The 21643-nt window shown below is 42.7% G+C and overlaps 1 protein-coding gene across 6 annotated transcripts in view; it reads left to right on the top strand.

The window, feature by feature from the left end:
- LOC106610626 (echinoderm microtubule-associated protein-like 1) overlaps nucleotides 1-21643 on the top strand; it is a 111578-nt gene that overhangs the window by 59677 nt on the left and 30258 nt on the right. For 2 of the 6 annotated variants that reach the window (XM_014210048.2, XM_014210043.2), the window contains exons 2-17: nucleotides 768-950; nucleotides 4932-5067; nucleotides 6871-6927; nucleotides 8205-8336; nucleotides 8630-8658; nucleotides 10100-10126; nucleotides 12413-12542; nucleotides 15573-15722; nucleotides 16695-16764; nucleotides 16880-16990; nucleotides 17136-17231; nucleotides 17435-17569; nucleotides 17889-17988; nucleotides 18541-18692; nucleotides 19087-19212; nucleotides 19506-19637. In XM_014210048.2, coding sequence (XP_014065523.1) covers nucleotides 768-950; nucleotides 4932-5067; nucleotides 6871-6927; nucleotides 8205-8336; nucleotides 8630-8658; nucleotides 10100-10126; nucleotides 12413-12542; nucleotides 15573-15722; nucleotides 16695-16764; nucleotides 16880-16990; nucleotides 17136-17231; nucleotides 17435-17569; nucleotides 17889-17988; nucleotides 18541-18692; nucleotides 19087-19212; nucleotides 19506-19637 — 1766 coding nt within the window. The remainder of the gene's footprint in view (nucleotides 1-767; nucleotides 951-4931; nucleotides 5068-6870; nucleotides 6928-8204; nucleotides 8337-8629; nucleotides 8659-10099; nucleotides 10127-12412; nucleotides 12543-15572; nucleotides 15723-16694; nucleotides 16765-16879; nucleotides 16991-17135; nucleotides 17232-17434; nucleotides 17570-17888; nucleotides 17989-18540; nucleotides 18693-19086; nucleotides 19213-19505; nucleotides 19638-21643) is intronic. The other 4 variants (XM_014210044.2, XM_014210045.2, XM_014210046.2 and 1 more) reach the window with 4 other exon arrangements.

The raw sequence follows: 21643 nt of genomic DNA, 5'->3' as shown, positions 1-21643 counted from the left end.
ATATGCTTAATTGGTAATGCTCTCCTTAATGCGTGCACCTATTATATTTACCATTACATTACCAGCCATATTAGATTGAGACTGAGATTTAACGTTTCCATATTTTGTTTATTTATAAGAATCTCTGTCTCGACTTAATTCAACACAGATAAAAACACTATTTTGGTTGCCTTATTACCAGCTGCTTCATCCCTCTGCATAATTCATAGGGCGGTTGTTATCAATCTCCAGGGTAACACAACACTGATTCCCATTAATATTTAATCTCACTGACTTCAAAGTCTCAGCAGAGCAGACCCCTGGACTAGGCCAATACATTGGACATGGTTACTATGGTGGTGTTAAGCTCATTTGAACAGACAGATGGACAGACAGACAGACAGACAAACAGGCCGGGAGGATAATAGATGGACTTACAGAGGTATGGACATGTACTATAGACAGAAAGACAGACATGACAGAGAGCTCATTAATAAAAATGTCTTGTACAGAAAGCATTTGCCCATTGTGTTTGAGGAGCGACGCTAAAACCAAAATCATTCAAGGACACAGAGAGAAAGCCATAATCAATATTTCTACAGATACTACTGCAAATTGTACATATTGCAACACTGTAGGTGTTCCACATCCATTGAGCCTGTGAGATACGAGAGCTCAGGCAAGACCACCAGTGTATTTGTGTGTGTTCAACCCATGGTATGTGTGCTCATTCCATGCTAAATTTGTGTCCAACCCATATTAATTGTGTCTTTCTCTCCCATCCCCAGATGACAGTGCGTCGGCAGCCAGCAGCATGGAGGTCATGGACCGCATTGCCTCCCTGGAGCAGCGTGTCCAGATGCAGGAGGACGAGATCCAGCTGCTCAAGTCAGCGCTGGCCGACGTGGTGCGCCGCCTCAACATCTCTGAGGAGCAAAACGCCATGACTAACAGGAGGGGACCCACTAAAGGTAACTGATGTGTCACACAAACAGGCACAGACAGATACACACACGTACATGTGTATGCACACACGCATGCACACACATACAGGTATACACACATCCCAGGGAGGTTTAATTAGCGTTTTGAGAATGGAAATGATAGTTTATTTGAAGGTAATTAAATAATGTTCTGAGTAATAAAACACTGCTGGCTTAGGTTAACTTTTGAAAAACTCCAAGCACAGATAGGACACATGGAAATGAATTTGCTTTCTTTTTTTTTTGTGGCACAGCATCAGTGCGATCCAAACCTATGATCTTCTATCCATGGAATTATTCCACTGGCCACCAGGATGGAGATAGCATGCCATTTTGTTTTTTACTCATACAAAGCTGTTTATTTTAGTGTATTCAATTAGTGGGTGTGGCCAACACACCTGAACACACTTAACAAGAGAGACAATAGAGAGAGTTTTGTTGATGCTTTTTTTGTGTTCTATGTTTTTAAATAAAAAAAATTGAATGTTCTTTAAACGTTACTAATGTTTTTTTAATGTTCTGATAACATGACGTTTAATAAACCCAGAGAAAACCTGCAGTACTGTACTTCCCACAGAAGAACATTAATTTGTAACATTCTCTGAACTATTTGAGAACATTCCCAATGTCAAACCAGTTGGAGAATGCTCATAGGATATTACCAATAATTTTATTAAATGTTACCATGTCTGAACTTTTAGGAAACGTTCTGTTAAAGTAATGAAATACCAAGAAAATATGTTTTTTTGTCAAGTTCCTTAAATGTGCTGAGAATGTTCCAAAGCTAAGCAACTATTCTGCACCATTCTCAGAATGTTGTGGGAAGGTTGTATGCAAAATAACCATAGGACAACCACACTCTCACCAAGCGCTAAGAAACATGTGGTTCTCAGAACGTTATGTGCTAGCTGGGATAGAACATATGATTCTCACACACCCACACACACGTGTAACCTTTTGGTTCCCTCCCATTCCAGTCCCATCTTCTCCTATTGTGTTTCTCCATCTATGGTATCTCACTGTTTACGCTACTCATCCTTTCCTGGACTCTATTGTTGTGGTATGTGTATGTACGGCTGTAGACCCAGCTTTGATGAAAAGGTCCCCATCGTCAGACAGCAATGGTGGAAAGCCAGGTAGGCTCTGTCCCTTTTAAATGGCCTGTCAGGTAGGCTCTGTCCCTTCTAACATCGCCTGCTTTGTGCAACTCTACTGAGCACTACTGTGTCTACTGTGTCTTTTTAGTACGGTTTACATTTTAGGACATCCCTACTCCCTATGACAAAAGTCCATAGTCTCTATGACAAAAGGGAGTAGGGATGTCCTAAAATGTACATGATACTACTGTGCACTAGTGTCTACTAAGCACTACTGTGTATACTGTCTGAGTACTAGCGTCCACTGAGTCTACTGACACTGAGCACATTGTCAATGAAGGACTTTCTGATGTTGTTGCACTAGACTACATGCCACTCAAGTCCCCTTAACTCAGAGTGGGTGAGAGGTGGTATGCTGTGGAAACACTTGCATGGTTTTTCCTTAATTCTAGCATGTCCTGACACCCACACTAAATATCACATTATGTGTCTACAATTCACAGACAAACGTTGAGATGCTAGTTACTTAGGTCAATTTTGTCACACAATGTATATTTTGACTGTACCTCAGTGAGATACAGGGTAAGTAATCGCTCCTCTGCTCTACACAGAGCCGAGCCATGGCACTCAAACACAGTGGTTCGTTTGAAATACACAGTCCCCACTCACTCTGTCACTCTCTGACTGGTGCCCCTGTTTGATCTAATTCTGCTGTATCACACACACACACACACACACACACACACACACACACACACACACACACACACACACACACACACACACACACACACACTCACACTCACACTCACACTCACACACACCACACACACACCAGCTGGCAAAGCAAGCATAACAAACCCCAGCTTCTCTGCAGTGATAAATATTTCAAAGCCACTGTTCTGCAGTCCATACAAATACAGGCCTTGCTACCCTTATCAGTGCTGTTAGCAATTATGCTGAGGAGGTAAAGTGGGCCCCTAATGGCATTAGAATGGAGCGCAGGGAGTCACTCGAGGTGTGAGTGATGGTCTAGCAGTGTGACTGCACATATAGAGGCATGTGTCTATTGAACTGTTGTTTCGATTAATCTCAAATCAATGTTATACCAAATAAAATATAATTGTATTTGGCACATGCTTCGTAAAAACAACAGGTGTAGACAGTGAAATGCTTACTTAAGGGCCCTTCCCAACAATGCAGAGAGAAAAGAAAGATAAATAATAGAAAAAGAATAACACAAGGGATAAATGGTTCCAGACTTGGTGCATCGGCACCACTTGAACAGACTATGACCTGGGTGGCTAGAGTTGTAAAACAATGTTTAGGGCCTTCCTCTGACACTGCCTGGTATAGAGGTTCTGGATGGCTGGGAGCTCGGCCCCAGTGACGTACTGGGCTGTACGCACTACCATCTGTAGTGGCTTGCTGTCAGAGGCCAAGCAGTTGACATACCAAGCGGTGATGCAGCCAGTCAAGATGGTCTCAATGGTGCAGCTATAGAAATTTTTGAGGATCCGAGGGCCCATGCCAAATCTTTTCTGCCTCCTGAGGGGGATGAGACGTTCTCATGCCTTCTTCACGACTTTGTTGGTGTGTGTGGACCATGATAATTCTTCAGTGATGTGGACACCGAGGACCATGAAGCTCTCGACCTGCTCCACTACAGTCCCATTGATGTAGTTGGGGGCGTGCTTGGCCCTCCATTTCCTTTAGTCAGCTCCTTTGTCTTGCTGACATTGAGGGAGAGATTGTTGTCCTGGCACCACACTCCCAGGTCACTGACCTCCTCCCTGTCTCATCGTCGTCGGTGATCAGACCTACCACCGTCCAGTCGTCGGCAAACTTAATGATGGTGTTTGAGTCATGCGCGGCCATGCAGTCGAGGGTGAACAGGGAGTACAGGAGGGGACTAAGCACACATCCCTGAGGGGCCCCGTGTTGAGGGTCAGCTTGGTGGCCGTCAAGAAGTCCAGGATCCATTTGCAGAGGGAAGTGTTGATTTCTAAGGTCTTTAGTTTAGTGATGAGCTTGGAGGGCATTATGGTGTTGAACGCTGAGCTGTAGTCAATGAACAGAATTATCACGTAGGTGTTCCTTTTGTCCAGATGGGATAGGGCAGTGTGGAGTGCAATAGAGATTGCGTCATCTGTGGATCTGTTGGGGCGGTATGCGAATTGGAGTAGGTCCAGGGTGTTTGGGATGATGGTGTTGATGTGAGCCATGGCCAGCCTTTCAAGGAATTTCATGGCTACAGATGTGAGTGCTACGGGGCGATAGTCATTTAGACATGTTACCTTGGCATTCTTGGACACAGGGACTATGGTGGTTTGCTTGAAACATGTATGTATTACAGACTGGTTCAGGGAAAATCTATGTGGTCTCTTAAGTTCTAATCAAGAAACAAAAGCCTTCACACGGTATATGCAGCTCGAAGGGTAACGAACACCATAGCAGCTGAAAAGTTGTATATGTGGGTGCAGTTGTGAATTGACCATTTCTGAAGGCAATGTTCAATACAGTTCGTCGAATGCTTCAGCTCAGTCCCATGAATTTTCCATCAGCCTATTACTCATACACCTCTTGTGGAGGGCAGTTTATTGATTTCCATATATTTTCAAGATTATAGAGGGCGTCTGAAGAGTTTCAAAATGTTGGACACTTTTCCAAAGTTCCCAGGTTTTTCAGAAAAACCCAGGATTTCAGAAAAACCCAGGAACTTTGGGAAAGTTTCTAGCATTTTGCAACCCTATATCTGAATTTGAAAATTCCCAAAAGCTGACCACTGTGAAAAGTGTATTTTCTGCATGTTCCAGCTAGTTCATTGCAAAGCACCATTCACCCTGTTGTACTGTGTGTGTTTGTCTTACAGCCAGACCCATGATGGCTGCCCTGCCTCTAAGGCACACTGTCAGCAACGACACTGTCCTGCCCAAGAAAAGCTGTGGCATGGTGACACCGTCCCTCACCGGCTCCAGGAAGGATGCTGCTGCACCAGCAACCAAAAGGTAAACACAGCTCAAATGCTCCCCGTTACCTTCCCTTACGAAAAAAGATTGCAGTCAGAGAGCAGTATAACTCCAGTACACTGCAGTATAAATACAGTATGCTGCAAATAGTGCGACCAAAATATCTTTTTTTTACGACAGTAATTTTGCAGTGTAACTGCAGTTTTGTAAGGGTTATGGTAAAGGGCTAAGGCCAGGAGTTTTCCTGACCATGTGACCTGACCAGTAGGGCCAGTTTATGAGATATCTCTCAACAGTATTTTTATGTTCTGAGTAAAACCAACTCTGTTTTAGTTTGGGCTTACTAAACCTAGGGGCTTAAAAAAACTGGAGCAGTAATGACTGTGTTTTCTACATTTTGGGTATTAATATTGTAATGTAGTCAGAGTAAATTGTACCCTAAAGCTCAATAAGTGCACACTATTTAAATACACATTTCTTCCTCAACTAAAAATTCCTACAACATAGGAAATCATTGCACCGTTGGTGTGTTTATTTTATTAGTCCGCACAAAGTCAACACATTATTTGATTCCTGCAAACAGGAATCTGTGTGTCTTTCACTGTATTACTACTATCTCCTCTGTGGCCTGTCTGCCTGTGCTAATTTCCCCCTCGCATAAGTGTACCCTCCTCTGAAGGGAGAGCCATTGACATTTTACATGAATAATAAACACAGGTACAGTGCTGTCACAGGCATCCCCATTTACACCACGGTGGCATTCAGAGACGGCATTGATTTACTGATTGGGGTTGACTGGGGCCAAGGGAGTGCAGTTAATAAATCACAACTGGCAAGGGAACAATAGGCACTCCTCCAATGATGTTCATGCCTGGAGTCTAATTATCATAATCCAGGACTGAGGAATGGATGGTATATGGATGAGACTATAGAGTAAATAGGTACGAAGGGGAGGAGAGGGAGGGTGGGAGGGATGGATGGAGTTCCTAACATGGATGCAGTATAGGTGAACCTTCTCCAGACTGAAGCAATAGATATAGAGTGAAATGGAGCCGACCAGGCTAGACTCGGTAACACACTAAGGCACAGGGGAAATGTCAAAGGTCTGTTGTGTATTAATAGGACTAGAAGTGTAAATGGTTTGTCCATGCATGAAAGATAACAATGAATCCCTGGTCGTGTGCACATAGAGGCCACATTGATTCGGCCTCCTTCAGATCTTGACTCCTGAACTTTAAGTCTTTGCACAAAGGAAAGCTCACCCACCCATACTTCCTAACTCTGTGTTATTTTAGGATGAGAAGGAAGGAAGTCTGCAGGAAGCAGAATTGTTTACATTGGAGACTATTATTTGTATTTGTGCTGTGTGCCGATGTTTCCACAAGAGATCCCTGGATACAGGTAGACACACGCATATACTCATATTTGATAATAGACATACGGTATGTATTCCTTTTCATCACAAAACCGTTTTCACCATACCTCCATTCATGCCAGTTGATCTCTATCTCATTTATATGGCACTTTTGCAGTCTTAACCACGGCTCTGTTCTGTAAAGATAATATCTATCAAACGGACAATTTGGTCCAAAACCAGACATGAGACAACCTCTTTGAACAAACTGGTATTGGCAGTTTGTATCCACTAGCCACAATACTGAACTTGATTCAAGTGGATGCAAATGTTATAGTCAACTACTGTATCTACACATCAATTCTCCTAAAAATCACAGAGCGTGATACTGTAAATCACCAGTATTTTTTTGTCTTACCACCATTCACTGTTTCCTTTTCCACTTCCCTGTTTCCCTTCTCGGTCATGCATGCCCCCTGTCTGTCCAGTCTCTCCAGTCTGTCTGGCATACCCACCAGACTTATCTACATCACTTCTCCTTACAGGTGAGAGGGTGGCCAAACTGTGACACCATCACCATCCTCAAAGCTCATAACGTTACCTCAATGTTACCCATCCCTCATAGATCCATGAATCATTGAATTAACAGATCATTTCTATGAACAATGAATAACAACACTCATCACAAAAAACATCTCTCTCCCTGGAAAGCAGTGGCAATTGTTATTGTTACTGAGAGGACTATCCTGGTTAAATATTGATTACTGCATTGTTGGGTTTAGAGCTTGGAAGAAGTGAAACTTGAAACTTAAATGAAATGAATGAATATCTCTCTCTCTCTCTCTCTCTGTCTTTTCTCTCTCTCTTTCTTTGTGTGTGTGTGGTGGGAATTAGATCAACTACAGAAGGTGCTGCTCCCATGCCAACCCAAGTTGGCAAAGAGACCAAAGGTTTCAATAAATCCCCCATTGCCTAATTAACTCCATTCCTGATCTAGGTATGCCTGCTGCATGGCATACACCAACTAACAAAGGTCCCCTCACAAACAAACACACGCACGAACACACACACACACACACACACAAAGATACACATCCCGAACCCTGTTTCAGGGGGATAACATCAGCCACAAACGGGAGGATTGAATGGACTTTGGACTCGCAGGCTGGATTAGACCTGGTAGCCATTCCAGCCAATGAACTGCTGATTGGGCCATTCTTTTGTGAAGGCATTTTAATGGCCCGCTTTTTAACATGTTTCAACCATCTCCTCTAATACCATCATAAATGTGGCCATGAATGAGTCACAGGGGAGAGAGAGGGAAAAATCTCTCTCTGTCATGGATCAGTCATCTGGTTTCCTAGTATAGGGCCTTCTTTGGTGTATTATGATGGTCTGTACTTACAGTGTCATATGAGGACTTGTAGTAGATAGTGTTATTTATAGGTTGCTGGTATGATCTTTGCTTGACCTTACCCCTACACTCAAAATCAAGTTTGAAGTCTTTGATAGTTCCGATGATAGATGATATTTATTATAAGGATTTGCAACTGAAAAATCTCTGAGGGGATACAGCTAAATAACAGCCTATTTGAACACTATTCCCCGGACAATTAAGGCTATGCTTCTTTCTTTCACCATTAGGTAATTGCATCATCCATTTTACTATCTCTCCCACAGAGAGATAAATCTTGGGTACTTATTTTATGAGATTACAAGTAAATAATCAGAATTCCTTAGACAATTTCTTTTAAGCACCTTTATTTATTCAAAATGCACCATTAGGTAGATTTATCCTCCATTTTACCATCTATTCCTCCAGCACTGTGAGGAGAACCAACTCCAACGAAACGATGGGTACACTGACGCGTAAAGACAGCAGCGACTCCAAGAGCAACCGCACCCGCACCGGCTCTACCGGGAGCAACTCCAGCAGCAAGAGAGCCAGCGAAAGGTACAGCCAGCCTAATAGCAATAACTCATCCTACACAGCCATACCCGGGTAGTGTTCAGTAGACCACACCGTAGCAAAATGTTTTAAAACAGAAAACGAAAACAAGCATTTCTTATTGGAAACCTATCGGTTATCGTCAGTTCGTTCCATAATGATTCACCCTACTGCACATGACCCTGGGATCAGGTAGTGTTTGTTTTATTTCAAATACTTTATCTGCACTTGATTAAACCTATCTGGTACAATGCCTGGTTCAGTGTTGACAGTTTTTTTTTTTTTTACTCACTCCGCAGCAAACTTAAGGAGCCCGTTTTCAATGCAGGTAAGAGCCAACTATATCAGTGATGCCATGAACTCAGTGGCTCCCTGTAAATTAGAGATTTAAAGATTTTGAGAGACATACCATAACATAACCCTTGAAAATGTCCTTGCTTTTGTTTTGCATGATCTATAGACATATGATAGATGTTATCAACTGACCATTTGATCCATTGTTCGGTTAAATGGTTGGATTCATACAATTTGTCAGCATTGTTTGTCAGATGTGCAAAATAAATGCAAGGTATGTTACAGGTTAAAGCCAGGCTAAAGCCAGGGCCTGTGTCCCAGCAGGCAAAACTGGTTGCAATGATGTCTTAGTCACATCATTTTTGGTTATAATGATGTGGTAATGAAATCATTTAAACCACTTTTGCCCACTTGGTCAATTCCCAGCTCACAGAGTACCACTCAAGGATGTTCCGTGATGTGCTGTGATGTATAGTGGTGACGTTTGTCTTGTAACGTGTTAAAAATGTTCATCCTTCAACCAATAATCATCCATCCCTCCATAACCACTTCCATCCTCCCATAAGTTCTTATGAAGTATTTCAACCTCCATTGTCATCTATGATTTCCTTTTTCCTTTCCATAACAGGAGTCATGCACATGTGCTATTTATTTATTTTACTGTATGAGTTTGTATACTGCAGTAGTAACAATAAACACCATGAGATAAGATTAATTGTGATGAGAAAGAAGCATCTCCAGAATGGTATTGATCGCTGGGCAAATTAGACTGCTGTAACCCATTAGGTTGATTTACCTGGTGTAATTCTCCCTGATAGATCATCACCCCTCTGAACCTTACTTTGGCTGGGGGTTACTTTGGCTTGAGTGCTGATAAGCAGAGAAAATGTACTGGAACCACGATTAACGTAGTCTTGTTGAAGATTTTAATTCATTATTGTCCTATAATAACCTGATCAAACCAGCATAGTCCCAGGGTACTGTCATCAATGTTCAACCCTAAAGAGAAGTCATTCAGTCAATGTAAATAACTGATTAGACATAACAGCTATTGAGATGATACCTAAATAGTACTCACATATAATATGTGAAATTGTTTACTGTTTCTTAGAATCTATTTATAGATTCTAAGCTAAGCTAATCATAAACTAATCTTCCAATAATCCTTAAAGAAACAAACATGGGACGCAAACGGTACATGCTTAGCCTATGGGAAATCACTAGCTGCTCCTGTTCAGACTGGTAGATCAGATAGATAGATAGATCGATCGATACATAAATAGATAGATACAGAAAAGACTTTAAGCACAATAGCCTAACTGTTGCCAAGAAAAGGCTGAGACAAGGCGCTTGCATAAAACGGAGGCGACACGAAAAATTAAATGGAAAAAGTCACAATGCTGAGTAAGTCCAGGTCAGGAACCAATGCAAAACCTCACCTGGTCCTTCTGTCCCCTTCTCTGTGAACTCACAAGGGATGCGACGAGTGACACACTGCAAAGGTAGGCCTTGGTCCTCAAGCCCCCTTACCTTAGCAGCTCTCTGGACATTGTTCTCCTAAGGCCTTAGAAGAAAGCATTAATATACACATAAATTAGCCATATGTGGCATGGAGGGGTTTTAGCCGACAGACTATCCCACCATCATGGGAATTGTGCCCAAGGATATTGTCTGGTAGCTAAAATCTCTCCATGCCACAATGTGGCGTAGTCGGCCAGATATTACGTTGCACATATCTGCTGCTATTAGTTAGACTACCAGCTATTGTTCTTTTCTCATGCGAGAACGTATAGTAAAGGCTACTGACTCAGAATCCTTTTGCCTTAGTGATTCATAGGCTCAATTCACAGAGAGCTGCCCCATGGTAGGGATGGGGTTGGGTTGACAGTGAGTGTGATAGTAGCCCTTCCCAATATGTCAGCCAACAGTGGACTAATAAACACTCTCTAACACACTGAGAGTTTGAACTGTGTGTGGTTGATTGCAGTGCTGCTTTTACACTAGCTGTCAACCATATTGTGGAATTGCCACTTTCTAGATGTGTTTGCTCACAGCCATGCAGCGCTCTTTTGTCCTTGTCACCATAGAAACCCCACCAAATATTTCCTGCAGTGCACACTGATCTTCTAAGAGGCCCTTTTCAGAGCACAACGAGACGGTTTTATTGTGCTTGTATTATGTATCTTCAAAAGGGCTGTTTGCATTACCAGCCAATGCAATGTCTTTACTTTATAGCTTTTGAAATCTTTAGCCATCTCTTGCATGGCCTTCAGTATGGGGTTTTGATGCACAGCTTGCGGATAATTTCCATAAGCTTGGCTAAAGAAAGATGAATTGAGAAAGAGACATGTTTAGAAGCAGAGTGTTGTGAAACTCATGGTCCTTTAGCCAGGCTGTCATCTTTCACAGTGGAAAAATAAAGAAAAAAAGAAAAGAAATGGCATGTCCATGGTAAATGCTGGGTCAAGTGAAGTGAACATATTTCAATAATTCATGTTATTCACCTTGATGCCAGCAAAAGTAGACCAAAAAGTGTCACTTCATTATGTCAGATTTATCATAGACAATAGTTATATGTTGAGCTACTGATGCACTCTTTTAGTAAAAGTCTCAAACTTGACTTAGAGTTAGAGCCCCAGTAGTTTAGCCCACCTGCGGTTGTTACCCAGTAGATACTGAAGCTTGTCTTGTACCAGTCCCGTGTTTTGTGGTCGTCCATTGTAGCATAGCAGCCAGTTGTCGATCACATCTAACTTGGATATATTCTACCAACCCCTCCTACCCATTCCTTCTGGCCCCTCTCCAATTCTACTACCTCACCTACCTAGTAACCGTGCAGATATATCTGGCCCATCTGTCAAAAAGGACCGGAACCGCTGAGGCGCCCAAATCCACCGCAGCAGCCATGTCTGGCCGCTCCTCCGCTCCCCCCACTGCGCCTGACTCCAAGAGCGCGTCTGTCAAGTCCAATGGAGTCAGGAAGACCCCGACGTTTGCTCTCCCCCTGAGAAAGTCAGTCAGCCAGTCGTCCTACACCCCCTACTCCCCCTTAGACAAGCCAAGCTACAGGAGCCCCATCAAATCCCCCAGCCAGTACTTCCAAATCTGTTACTAAGCTAGGCCTATACCAGCTTTTGGAATTAGGTTGAAAGAGGTAACCGTGGATGTAAAAATGGACTTCAAAAAACATTCCTCTCATGACTGTCATGTTTCAGGTTTCTTTTGTGTGTTTTTCCGTCTTTTTTGTTGTTTTTGGTCACACATTGACATGGTTTTGACTTGTTTGTGTGTCCTCTGGTTGGTTTGTTCAGATTTTGTTTTTCATTCCCCTGCTGTGGCACCATAAGCCTATGTTTTTGCTTGTTTTGTCTTCTCTTGTTTACTTGTGTGTTGTACTGTACGTTAAACAAATGCTATGATGCTACATAACAATGCAAACTGACTGCTTTTCATTTTGCACCATTCATTGTTATTATTCTGAATGTATTTGAAATTACTAATAAAAGGGAATCAAAAGCCTATCCATCTCTGTGTTTGCTAATCTATACTTTTCCTTACTAAATGAATTCACTCCTTTGCAACAAAAAAAGGTGTTGTACGTCAACATCTCATAACCATAACTGTTGATACTTTCTTTCTCTTTGCATCTTCCTCTCACGCATGAGTCTCTAAACCACACTTTCATTGTCACTCCTCTCAAACACTGTTCTCACCATCACAAACACTCCTCCTTGTTACCAATGAGTCATAACAAATTGTCCACTGAAAATGTCTGTTGCTTTTTTTAGAGGAAGGGTATGTGAAAATGTATTTGAAGGGACGACCCATCACCATGTACATGCCCAAAGACCTTGTGGAGACCTACTGCCTGGAAGCCAAATCGGACCTGCCAAACAAAAAGCTCAAACTGGACTGGGTGTATCCTTTTTCCACTGTTGTAGGTTCAGTACTTTTCAGACAGCTAGGTGTATATTTCAATAGATAAGAAACTGTTTGTTACGTGGCATTACAACATTTGAGTTATGTTTATAACAATAGGCTTGAAAGTCCATGCTTTCAGGACAGAGATGTATTGTGACTCGCAAGTGGTATCCCCCTATGTATTGTGAGGTTACACATTCGCCAAAGTTATATTCTTATTGCATTCTATTGCACAGGTGTGAAAGTCACATCTGGATGTTCCAATAAATCTTTTTCCCTAATCAATAAAATGTAATCAATCAAATGTATTTATAAATCCCTTCTTACATAAGCAGATGTCACCAAGTGCTTATACAGAAACCCAGCCTAAAACCCTAAACAGCAAGCAATGCAGGTGTAGAAGCACGGTGGCTAGGAAAAACTCTCTAGAAAGGCAGGAACCTAGGAAGAAACCTAGAGAGAAACCAGGCTATGAGGGGTGGCCAAATCTCTTCTGGCTGGCCGGGTGGAGATTATAAGAGTACATGGCCATTAAGACCAAATCTTTCGTCAAGATGCTCAAATGTTCATAGATGACCAGCAGGGTCAAATAATAATAATCACAGTGGTTGTAGAGGGTGCAACAGGTCAGCACCTCAGGAGTAAATGTCAGTTGGCTTTTCATAGGTTTGTGACAGGTAGAGAGAGAGAGAAAGAGAGAGAGAGAGAGAGAGAGAGAGAGGGTGTCGAAAACAACCGGTCCGGGACAAGGTAGCACATCTAGTGAACAGGTCAGGGTTCCATAGCCACAGGCAGAAACGTTGAAACTGGAGCAGCAGAACGACAAGGTAGCACATCCAGTAAACAAGTCAGGGTTCCATAGCCACGGGCAAAACAACAGAAACTGGATCAGCAACACGACCAGGTGGACTGGGGACGGGGACAGACAGGTACTCCTGAGGAATGGTCCTAGGGCTCCGGTCCTCCGGGAGGGAAGAGATTGAGAGAGAGAGAGAGAGATGGGAGAATTAGAGGGCGCATATTTAAGTTCACACAGGACACCAGATAAGACAGGAGAATTAAACCAGATAGGACAGACTGACCCTAGCCCTCCGGCACATAGACTATTGCAGCATAGATTCTGGAGGCTGAGACAGGGCAGGGGGGGGGGAGCCACAGACAGTGCCAATCAGGCAGGATATAACCCCACCCACTTTGCCAAAGCACAGCCCCCACACCACTAGAGGGATATCAACAGATCACCAACTTACTACCCTAAGACAAGGGTGAGTATAGCCCACGATGATCTTCTCCACCGCACGTAAGTGACTCAACCCACTCAAGTCGAGTATAGCGAAAAAAGCCTGCCACAAAGTGATGCACACCTCCTAGGGACAGCATGGGAGAGCACTAGTAAGCAAGTGACTCAGCCCCCGTAATAGGGTCAGAGGCAGAGAGAGGGGAGCCGGCCAGGTAGAGACAGCAAGGGCAGTTCATCACTCCAGTGCCTTGCCGTTCACCTTCGCATCCCTGGGCCAGACTACACTCAATCATAGGACTTACTGAAGAGATGAGTCTTCAGTAAAGACTTAAAGGTCGAGACTGAGTCGGCGTCTCACATGGATAGGCAGACCATTCCATAAAAATTAAGCTCTAAAGGAGAAAGCCCTGCTTGTGACCGTAGCGTACATGTAGGTATGCAGGACCAAATCGGAAAGATAAGTATGAGGAAGTCCATGTAATGCTTTGTAGGTTAGCAGTTAAACCTTGAAATCAGCCCTAGCCTTAACAGAAAGCCGGTGTAGAGAGGCTAGCACTGGAGTAAAATGATCACATTTTTGGGTTCTAGTCAAGATTCTAGCAGCCGTATTTAGCACTAACTGCATTTTATTTAGTGCTTTATTCAGGTAGCCGGAGAGTAGAGCATTGCAGTTGTCTAATCTAGAAGTGACAAAAGCATTGATTAGCTTTTCTGGAGAATTTTTGTACAAAAAGTTTCAGATTTTTGCAATGTTTCAAAGATGGAAGAAAGCTGCCCTTGAAATATACTTGATATGTTCATCAAAAGAGAGATCAGGGTCCAGAGTAACGCCAAGGTCCTTCACAGTTTTATTTGAGACGACTGTACAACCATTAAAATTAATTGTCAGATCAAACAGCAGATCTCTTTGTTTCTTAAGACCTAGAACTAGCATCTCTGTTTTTTCCGATTTTAAAAGGAAAAAATGGGCCGCAATCACCTCCTTATGTCTGAAACACAGGCTTCCAGGGTAGGCAATTTTGGGGCTTCACCATGTTTCATCGAAATGTACATCTGTGTGTCATCCGCATAGCAGTGAAAGTTGACATTGTGTTTCCGAATGACATCACCAAGAGGTAGAATATATAGTGAAAACAATAGTGGTCCTAAAACGGAACTTTAAGGAACACCGAAACTTACCATTGATATGTCAGAGGGCAAACCATCCACTGAAACCATCCTAATCATTCCTAATGCACACTACAGCACCAACCCAGCTCCCTGCATACAGCAATTGCTCAAGTCCAGAAGCCAGCAGGCTGAGCTGAAAATGTAGTCAGCTCCCTCTTTTCTCCTCTCTTTCCCTGATGGATTCAACCCCCATTTCAGCAAACAGAGGAGATTATAATGCGTATAAAAAAAAGCATATTTTTTTAATCACCAGGATCAGGATGAAATTATGAGTGTTCTGTGCTGTCTAGTGTTTCACTTGAGTTGACTGTAGATTTTCCAACAAAGGAAAGATAAATAGAACTGACTTTCAAATAACGCCACCGTAGTCTATATTTACAACCTATCACCCTCTGTGACCTTTCTGAGTTCCAAATGGAAAATTCAGTAAGATACGATTGGTAAAGGTCACAGAGGGTGCCTGTATGATAGGTTGTAAATATAGACTACAGTGATGTGAGGGGGCAAGCAGCTTTTATTTAAGTGCCTCACTGAATTCAATCAAACTATATTGGTTAATATGTAGGCTAAAGTTGATGTCCTATTGAAGTTATGTGGATCTTGACCTAGATGCCCAGTTATGGGTACAGGGGACGTGACTGTCGCTCTAACCTGTACCTGCTACCCACGGGAGAGACGGTCTACTTCATTGCATCTGTTGTGGTGCTGTACAACGTGGAAGAGCAGCTCCAGAGACACTACACCGGGCACACTGATGACATCAAGTGGTGAGAAGAAACAGAATGTGACAACACTATATTTCTCCTGTACTGTACAACCTTTATCTGTGAAAGAATTTTGACCTGAGCTGGACGTGTGATGCTGTCCTAATATGGACACTGCACTCATCAAACACTGCCCTATTTCACCTAGCTACAGTATAAATCATTTTCACTATCATCCATGTATTCTCAGACCAACAGTACAGTCGAGTAATTTATTAAGCAATACATTTAAAAAAAAATCTACAGTATGTTTCTGGTATCCAAAGTTGGAAGGGCTTTGCAACCCACCTTGTTCCACAACTGTGTCACGCTACCTTTGATATATAATCCTCCCTATTTCAGTACAGACAGAGCTACCGTGACACCACTGTTTTAATCAGTATTGTCGTATAGTCCCATGGAATAACTCCTTCATAATAAGGCAGGCTAGGGTAAACAGGTGGCTGGTCTGCAGCTGCTTTGTCCTCAATGATAGTGTTGGCCAGGTAATTATCTCAGACAGAAAGGGTGGTCCGTAATATAATAAGCTGAAACTCGAGGGGTCGCCCTGGGGTCATGCTCATAATGAATAATTAGAGTTGAGTCAAGACTAGGCATAGAAAGACGTTAGCTTCCTTTTCACTGTAGTACAGATATTCTTGACTTTCACTTATCTCTGTAAGGCATAGTGCCCCTCTGTTGTGCCCTTCTATCAGAAGCTGTCAGTAACAGAAGGGGAAGAAGGGGATAGTCTTGTCAACATCAGTAAGAATCAATCACACATGACTTAGGCTACTGTAACTGAATCCCATAAGCTTCAGTCTGACAGACTAGAACAACATCTATGATATATTAGCAACTCATAGATTCATACTACACAAAACACTTCTCTTTGATATGCTTTGAGGTCTCTGTGGTTTTTCATCATTGTTCAAATCGGCTTTCAGATGTTCAAAGTGTTTGCCGTCTCTCTGTTCCTCTGTTTGTGTTCTATAGTCTGGCTGTCCATCCTGATAAAATCACCATAGCAACAGGACAGGTGCCAGGCACCTCTTCTGAAGGCAAAGTAAGTGACCTCTCATCCTCACATAACTTTGAATCTATGAACAGTTCACGTATTTAATAATAAGAAATAATGTGTGTGTACGTGTGTGTGTGTGTATGTGTGTGTGTACTGACAGCAGTTGGCTCCTCATGTGCGGGTTTGGGACTCTGTGAGCCTCAACACCCTCCACATTCTGGGGACAGGTTTTTTTGACCGCGCCCTGGTTTGTCTTGCCTTCTCCAAGTCGGTAAGCAATGGATCTTGGCCAAAAAAAACATGAATACATATCATATCTCATATGTGAACCAGATTTTGAGTGTGCCTTTACTGGTCAGAAAAGCTTTGCTAAATAACCGAGGACAGGGCTGATCCATCTCTGTTGGTCTGTGCAGAACGGAGGCAACACGCTGTGTGTAGTAGATGACTCCAACGACCATGTGCTCTCTGTGTGGGACTGGCAGAGAGAGGAAAGACTGGCTGATGTCAAGGTGAGTGTCTATGTGTCCGACTGGGGTATTAACCTGTGCGCATCGAGACTTTGTTAGCCCTCTAAACTAAAGCCTAGGCATTAGCTCGGGGATTCAATGCAAGTCTTCAGGTCTCGGGAAAGCTTACCTGGCTTTGGAGTTGCTCTATTGATCCTCATAAACGTTTGACACGTGTAACGATAATTGTTTCTGTCCCATTACAGTGTTCCAACGAGGCAGTGTTCGCTGCCGACTTCCACCCCACTGACACCAACATTATAGTCACGTGTGGGAAGTCACACCTCTACTTCTGGACACTGGAGAGGGGTACCCTTACCAAGAAGCAAGGCTTGTTTGAGGTATGACATGAGACTTCTCATTTATACTGCCTGTTGACTTGCTTGATTAGAGGAAATGTATTTGCCAAAATCAATATAATTTATGCCATTTTGCAGAATGTTTTATCTAAATTCAATGTAGCTTGAACAGGCTGTGTTGCTTTTGCTCTTTAGTTCTTCACCCAATGTTAGAGAATGTCATATTTTCAGGTTTTCAGTAGTTCGTTTCTCTGTCGTGTTATTGAAGCTGCATGTCTGTCTCTGTCTGTTTTCTGACAATACAACTCTGTTTTATCTCTGCTCCCCCAAGTAAATAAAGCCATATTTATGTTCCTTGCAGAAACAAGAGAAGCCCAAGTTTGTCTTGTGTGTGACTTTTTCAGAAAATGGAGACACCATAACTGGAGACTCAAGTGGAAATATACTGGTGTGGGGAAAAGGTAAAACTGTCATTCGATAGAATGAACCATCAAACTCAGAAGGGTTCTACCTGGAACCAAAAAGGCTTCTTCAAAGGGTTATCCTATGGGGACAGCCAAAGAACCCCTTTAGGTTCCTTTTTTCTAAGAATGCAGGTCCCTGTTCAGTTGTGTTTATTACATTTACATTTTAGTCATTTAGCAGACACTCTTATCCAGATAGACTTACAGGAGCAATTGGTGTTAAGTGCCTTGCTCAAGGGGGAACATTGACAGAATTTAAAATTATATAAAAAAGAGCACATGGACAGATTTTTCAGCTAGTTGGCTTGGTCATTCAAACTAGCGACCTTTTGGTTACTGGCCCATTGTTTTTCCCCATTTTGGCTCATCAAAAGACTCTTTATTATGAGAGAGTTGTCAGGTGGCTGGGGTCAGAATATGGTCATGCCTAGGATAGAACAACAAGGCCTGTCTTGTGAGTGAACCGCTCCTGACCATGTGTTGTAGAACAAACAGCTAGCTATCTTCTGCCTTCTCCAATGGTGTTTTGTCTTTCTCTCTGTTTTACAGGCACTAATCGAATTAGCCACGCCATTCAGGGTGCACACGAGGGGAGCATCTTTGCACTGTGTATGTTGAGGAACAGCACACTGGTGTCAGGGGGAAAAGATCGGAAACTCCTCTCTTGGGATGGGAGCTACCAGCAGATCCAATCGGTTGAGGTGAGACACATGCGGATTCGTGTACATACACCCAAAAAAGTAGTCCCATGATATATGCCATTTCCATAGTACACTTTTTATTAATGCATCTACAGTATAAGTGCTTTCGAAGGAGACTGATTCTGCATACTGCAGCCCTGGCAAAAGATGATGCTAGCTTTTTCAGAAATATGGGGTTTTTGGTTGATGCATGTACACAGAAGGTATTTATGTAAACAGTAATACCAATGACTTGTACAAGGAAAACAATGTTCTCTATTACAATTTCCCTTCTCTGTACCCCCCACCCAGCCATCTGTAAAAATCAAACATGGATAAAATAAAGAAAACAACCCTCAAATTTACGGTGGGAGGAAGCTTACCACAATAATCTTTATTTTCCCACCTTTCCCAGGTTCCTGAGTTATTTGGCCCCGTCCGCACTGTTGCCGAGGGCAAAAGGGAGAGTGTGCTTATTGGGACCACCAGGAACTATGTTCTACAAGGCAGTTTATATGGCGAATTTACCCCCATCACACAAGTGGGTAAAATCAGAGCCATATATATATATATATATGGCTGCTGGTATAATTATCTGACATTCTAGTTCATGCAGACCTAGGGTGTTTTCAGTTCATTCAGACATTCTTTAAGCCCATTAGCTGGTTATTTAGTAATGTCCAGCATCTCCTGGCTATCGTGTTTTGTGCATGTAATGGAAACAGATGGACCCAGTTAGAGGAAAGTACAGAATGGGGCTACATTAAGCAAGTATTTGACTCTTTCTAGCAACTGATTGCCAACGATGCTAACTATGCTCCCTAACTCTTCCAGGGTCACACCGATGAGCTGTGGGGGTTGGCCGTGCACCCTTGGAAACCCCACTTCCTCACCTGTGGCCACGACAAGCATGTCAGCCTGTGGGATGCCTCCTCGCACCAGCCTGTCTGGACCAAGACTATGGAGGTAGACAGGCAGGCAGTGCTCCCTGGGGACAACTCTGAGCCTCACACGTTATACTCAGTTAACATGAAATGTATGAGTAGAAGGGCCACAAGCTCAGCTTGTTCCCTGATATGTTTATGCTGTACAGCCAACAACTGTCACTGTATATGCATTCGTAAATCAAGTACTTTCAACCATCGAGCATCTGAGCTTCTGATTGATTGTGGGGGAAAGGGATTGAGTGTGTGTGTGTGTGTGTGTGTGTGTGTGTGTGTGTGTGTGTGTGTGTGTGTGTGTGTGTGTGTGTGTGTGTGTGTCCCACATCTATTGCTAGGGGATAAGGATGTTAGCGACAATATAGGATGAATCACAAAAATAATAATTGCTTCACAAAAATGTAATGCAATGGCAATCCAGGTTATAGGTAACAATCATTTGCATAAACTGTCAAAATTATTATGCATATTAATTGTTAATGATGGAAATTAAGATACGCAAGATTTTAGAATATACTGTATATAGTTTTTTAATGGCCATATACAGTTGAAGTCGGAAGTTTACATACACTTAGGGTGGAGTTATTAAAACTTGTTTTTCAACCACTCCACACATTTCTTGTTAACAAACTATAGTTTTGGCAAGTCGGTTAGGACATCTACTTTGTGCATAACACAAGTCATTCTACCAACAATTGTTTACAGACAGATTATTTCACTTATAATTCAAGTGGGTCAGGAGTTTACAAGTTTACACCCTGGAGTTGACTGTGCCTTTAAACAGCTTGGAAAATTCCAGAAAATGATGTCATGGCTTTAGAAGCTTCTGATAGGCTGGTGTACCTGTGGATGTATTTCAAGGCCTAACTTCAAACTCAGTGCCTCTTTGCTTGAAATCATGGGAAAATCAAAAGAAATCAGCCAAGACCTCAGAAAAAAATTGTAGACCTCCACAAATCCGGTTCATCCTTGGGAGCAATTTCCAAATGCCGAAGGTACCACGTTCATCTGTACAAACAATAGTATGCAAGCATAAACACCACTGGACCACGCAGCTGTCATACCACTCAGAAAGGAGACACATTCTGTCGCCAAGAGATGAGCGTACTTTGGTGCGAAAAATGCAAATAAATCCCAGACAACAGCAAAGGACCTTGTGAAGATTCTGGAGGAAACAGGTACAAAAGTATCTATATCCACAGTAAAAAGAGTCCTATATCGACATAACCCGAAAGGAAGGAAGAAGCAACTACTCAGCAAGGAAGTAAGGAAGAAGCCACTGCTCCAAAACCGCCATACAAAAGCCAGACTATGGTTTGCAACTGCACATGGGGACAAAGATCGTACTTTTTGTTCAACAAAAATAGAACTGTTTGGCCATAATGACCATCGTTATGTTTTGGAGGACAAAGGGGGATGCTTGCAAGCTGAAGAACACCATCCCAACAGTGAAGCATGGGGGTGGCAGCATCATGTTGTGGGGGTGTTTTGCTGCAGGAGGGACTGGTGCAGTTCACAAAATAGATGGCATCATGAGGACGGAAAAGTATGTGGATATATTGAAGCAACATCTCAAGACATCAGGCAGGAAGTTAAAGCTTGGTCGCAAATGGGTCTTCCAAATGGACAATGACCCCAAGCATACTTCCAAAGTTGTGGCAAAATGGCTTAAGGACAACAAAGTCAAGGTATTGGAATGGCCATCACAAAGCCCTGACCTCAATCCTATAGAAAATCTGTCGGCAGAACTGAAAAAGCATGTGCGAGCAAGGAGGCCTACAAACCTGACTCAGTTACACCAGCTCTGTGTAACGATCATCTGAAAGAGGGGACCAAGATGCAGCGTGGTGAGTATTCATATTGAATTTTAATAATACAAAACACTTGAACATAAGACACAAATGACCGCCAACAGTTCTGTCGGTGCAAACCACACAACAGAAACAACTACCCACAAAACCCCAAAGGAAAACAGGCTACTTATGTGTGACTCCCAATCAGCAACAACGAACTACAGCTGTGCCTGATTGG

This window comes from Salmo salar, chromosome ssa09, assembly GCF_905237065.1.
Source record: "Salmo salar chromosome ssa09, Ssal_v3.1, whole genome shotgun sequence".
Taxonomy (NCBI): domain Eukaryota; kingdom Metazoa; phylum Chordata; class Actinopteri; order Salmoniformes; family Salmonidae; genus Salmo; species Salmo salar.
This window is presented reverse-complemented; position numbering and strand designations above follow the sequence as displayed.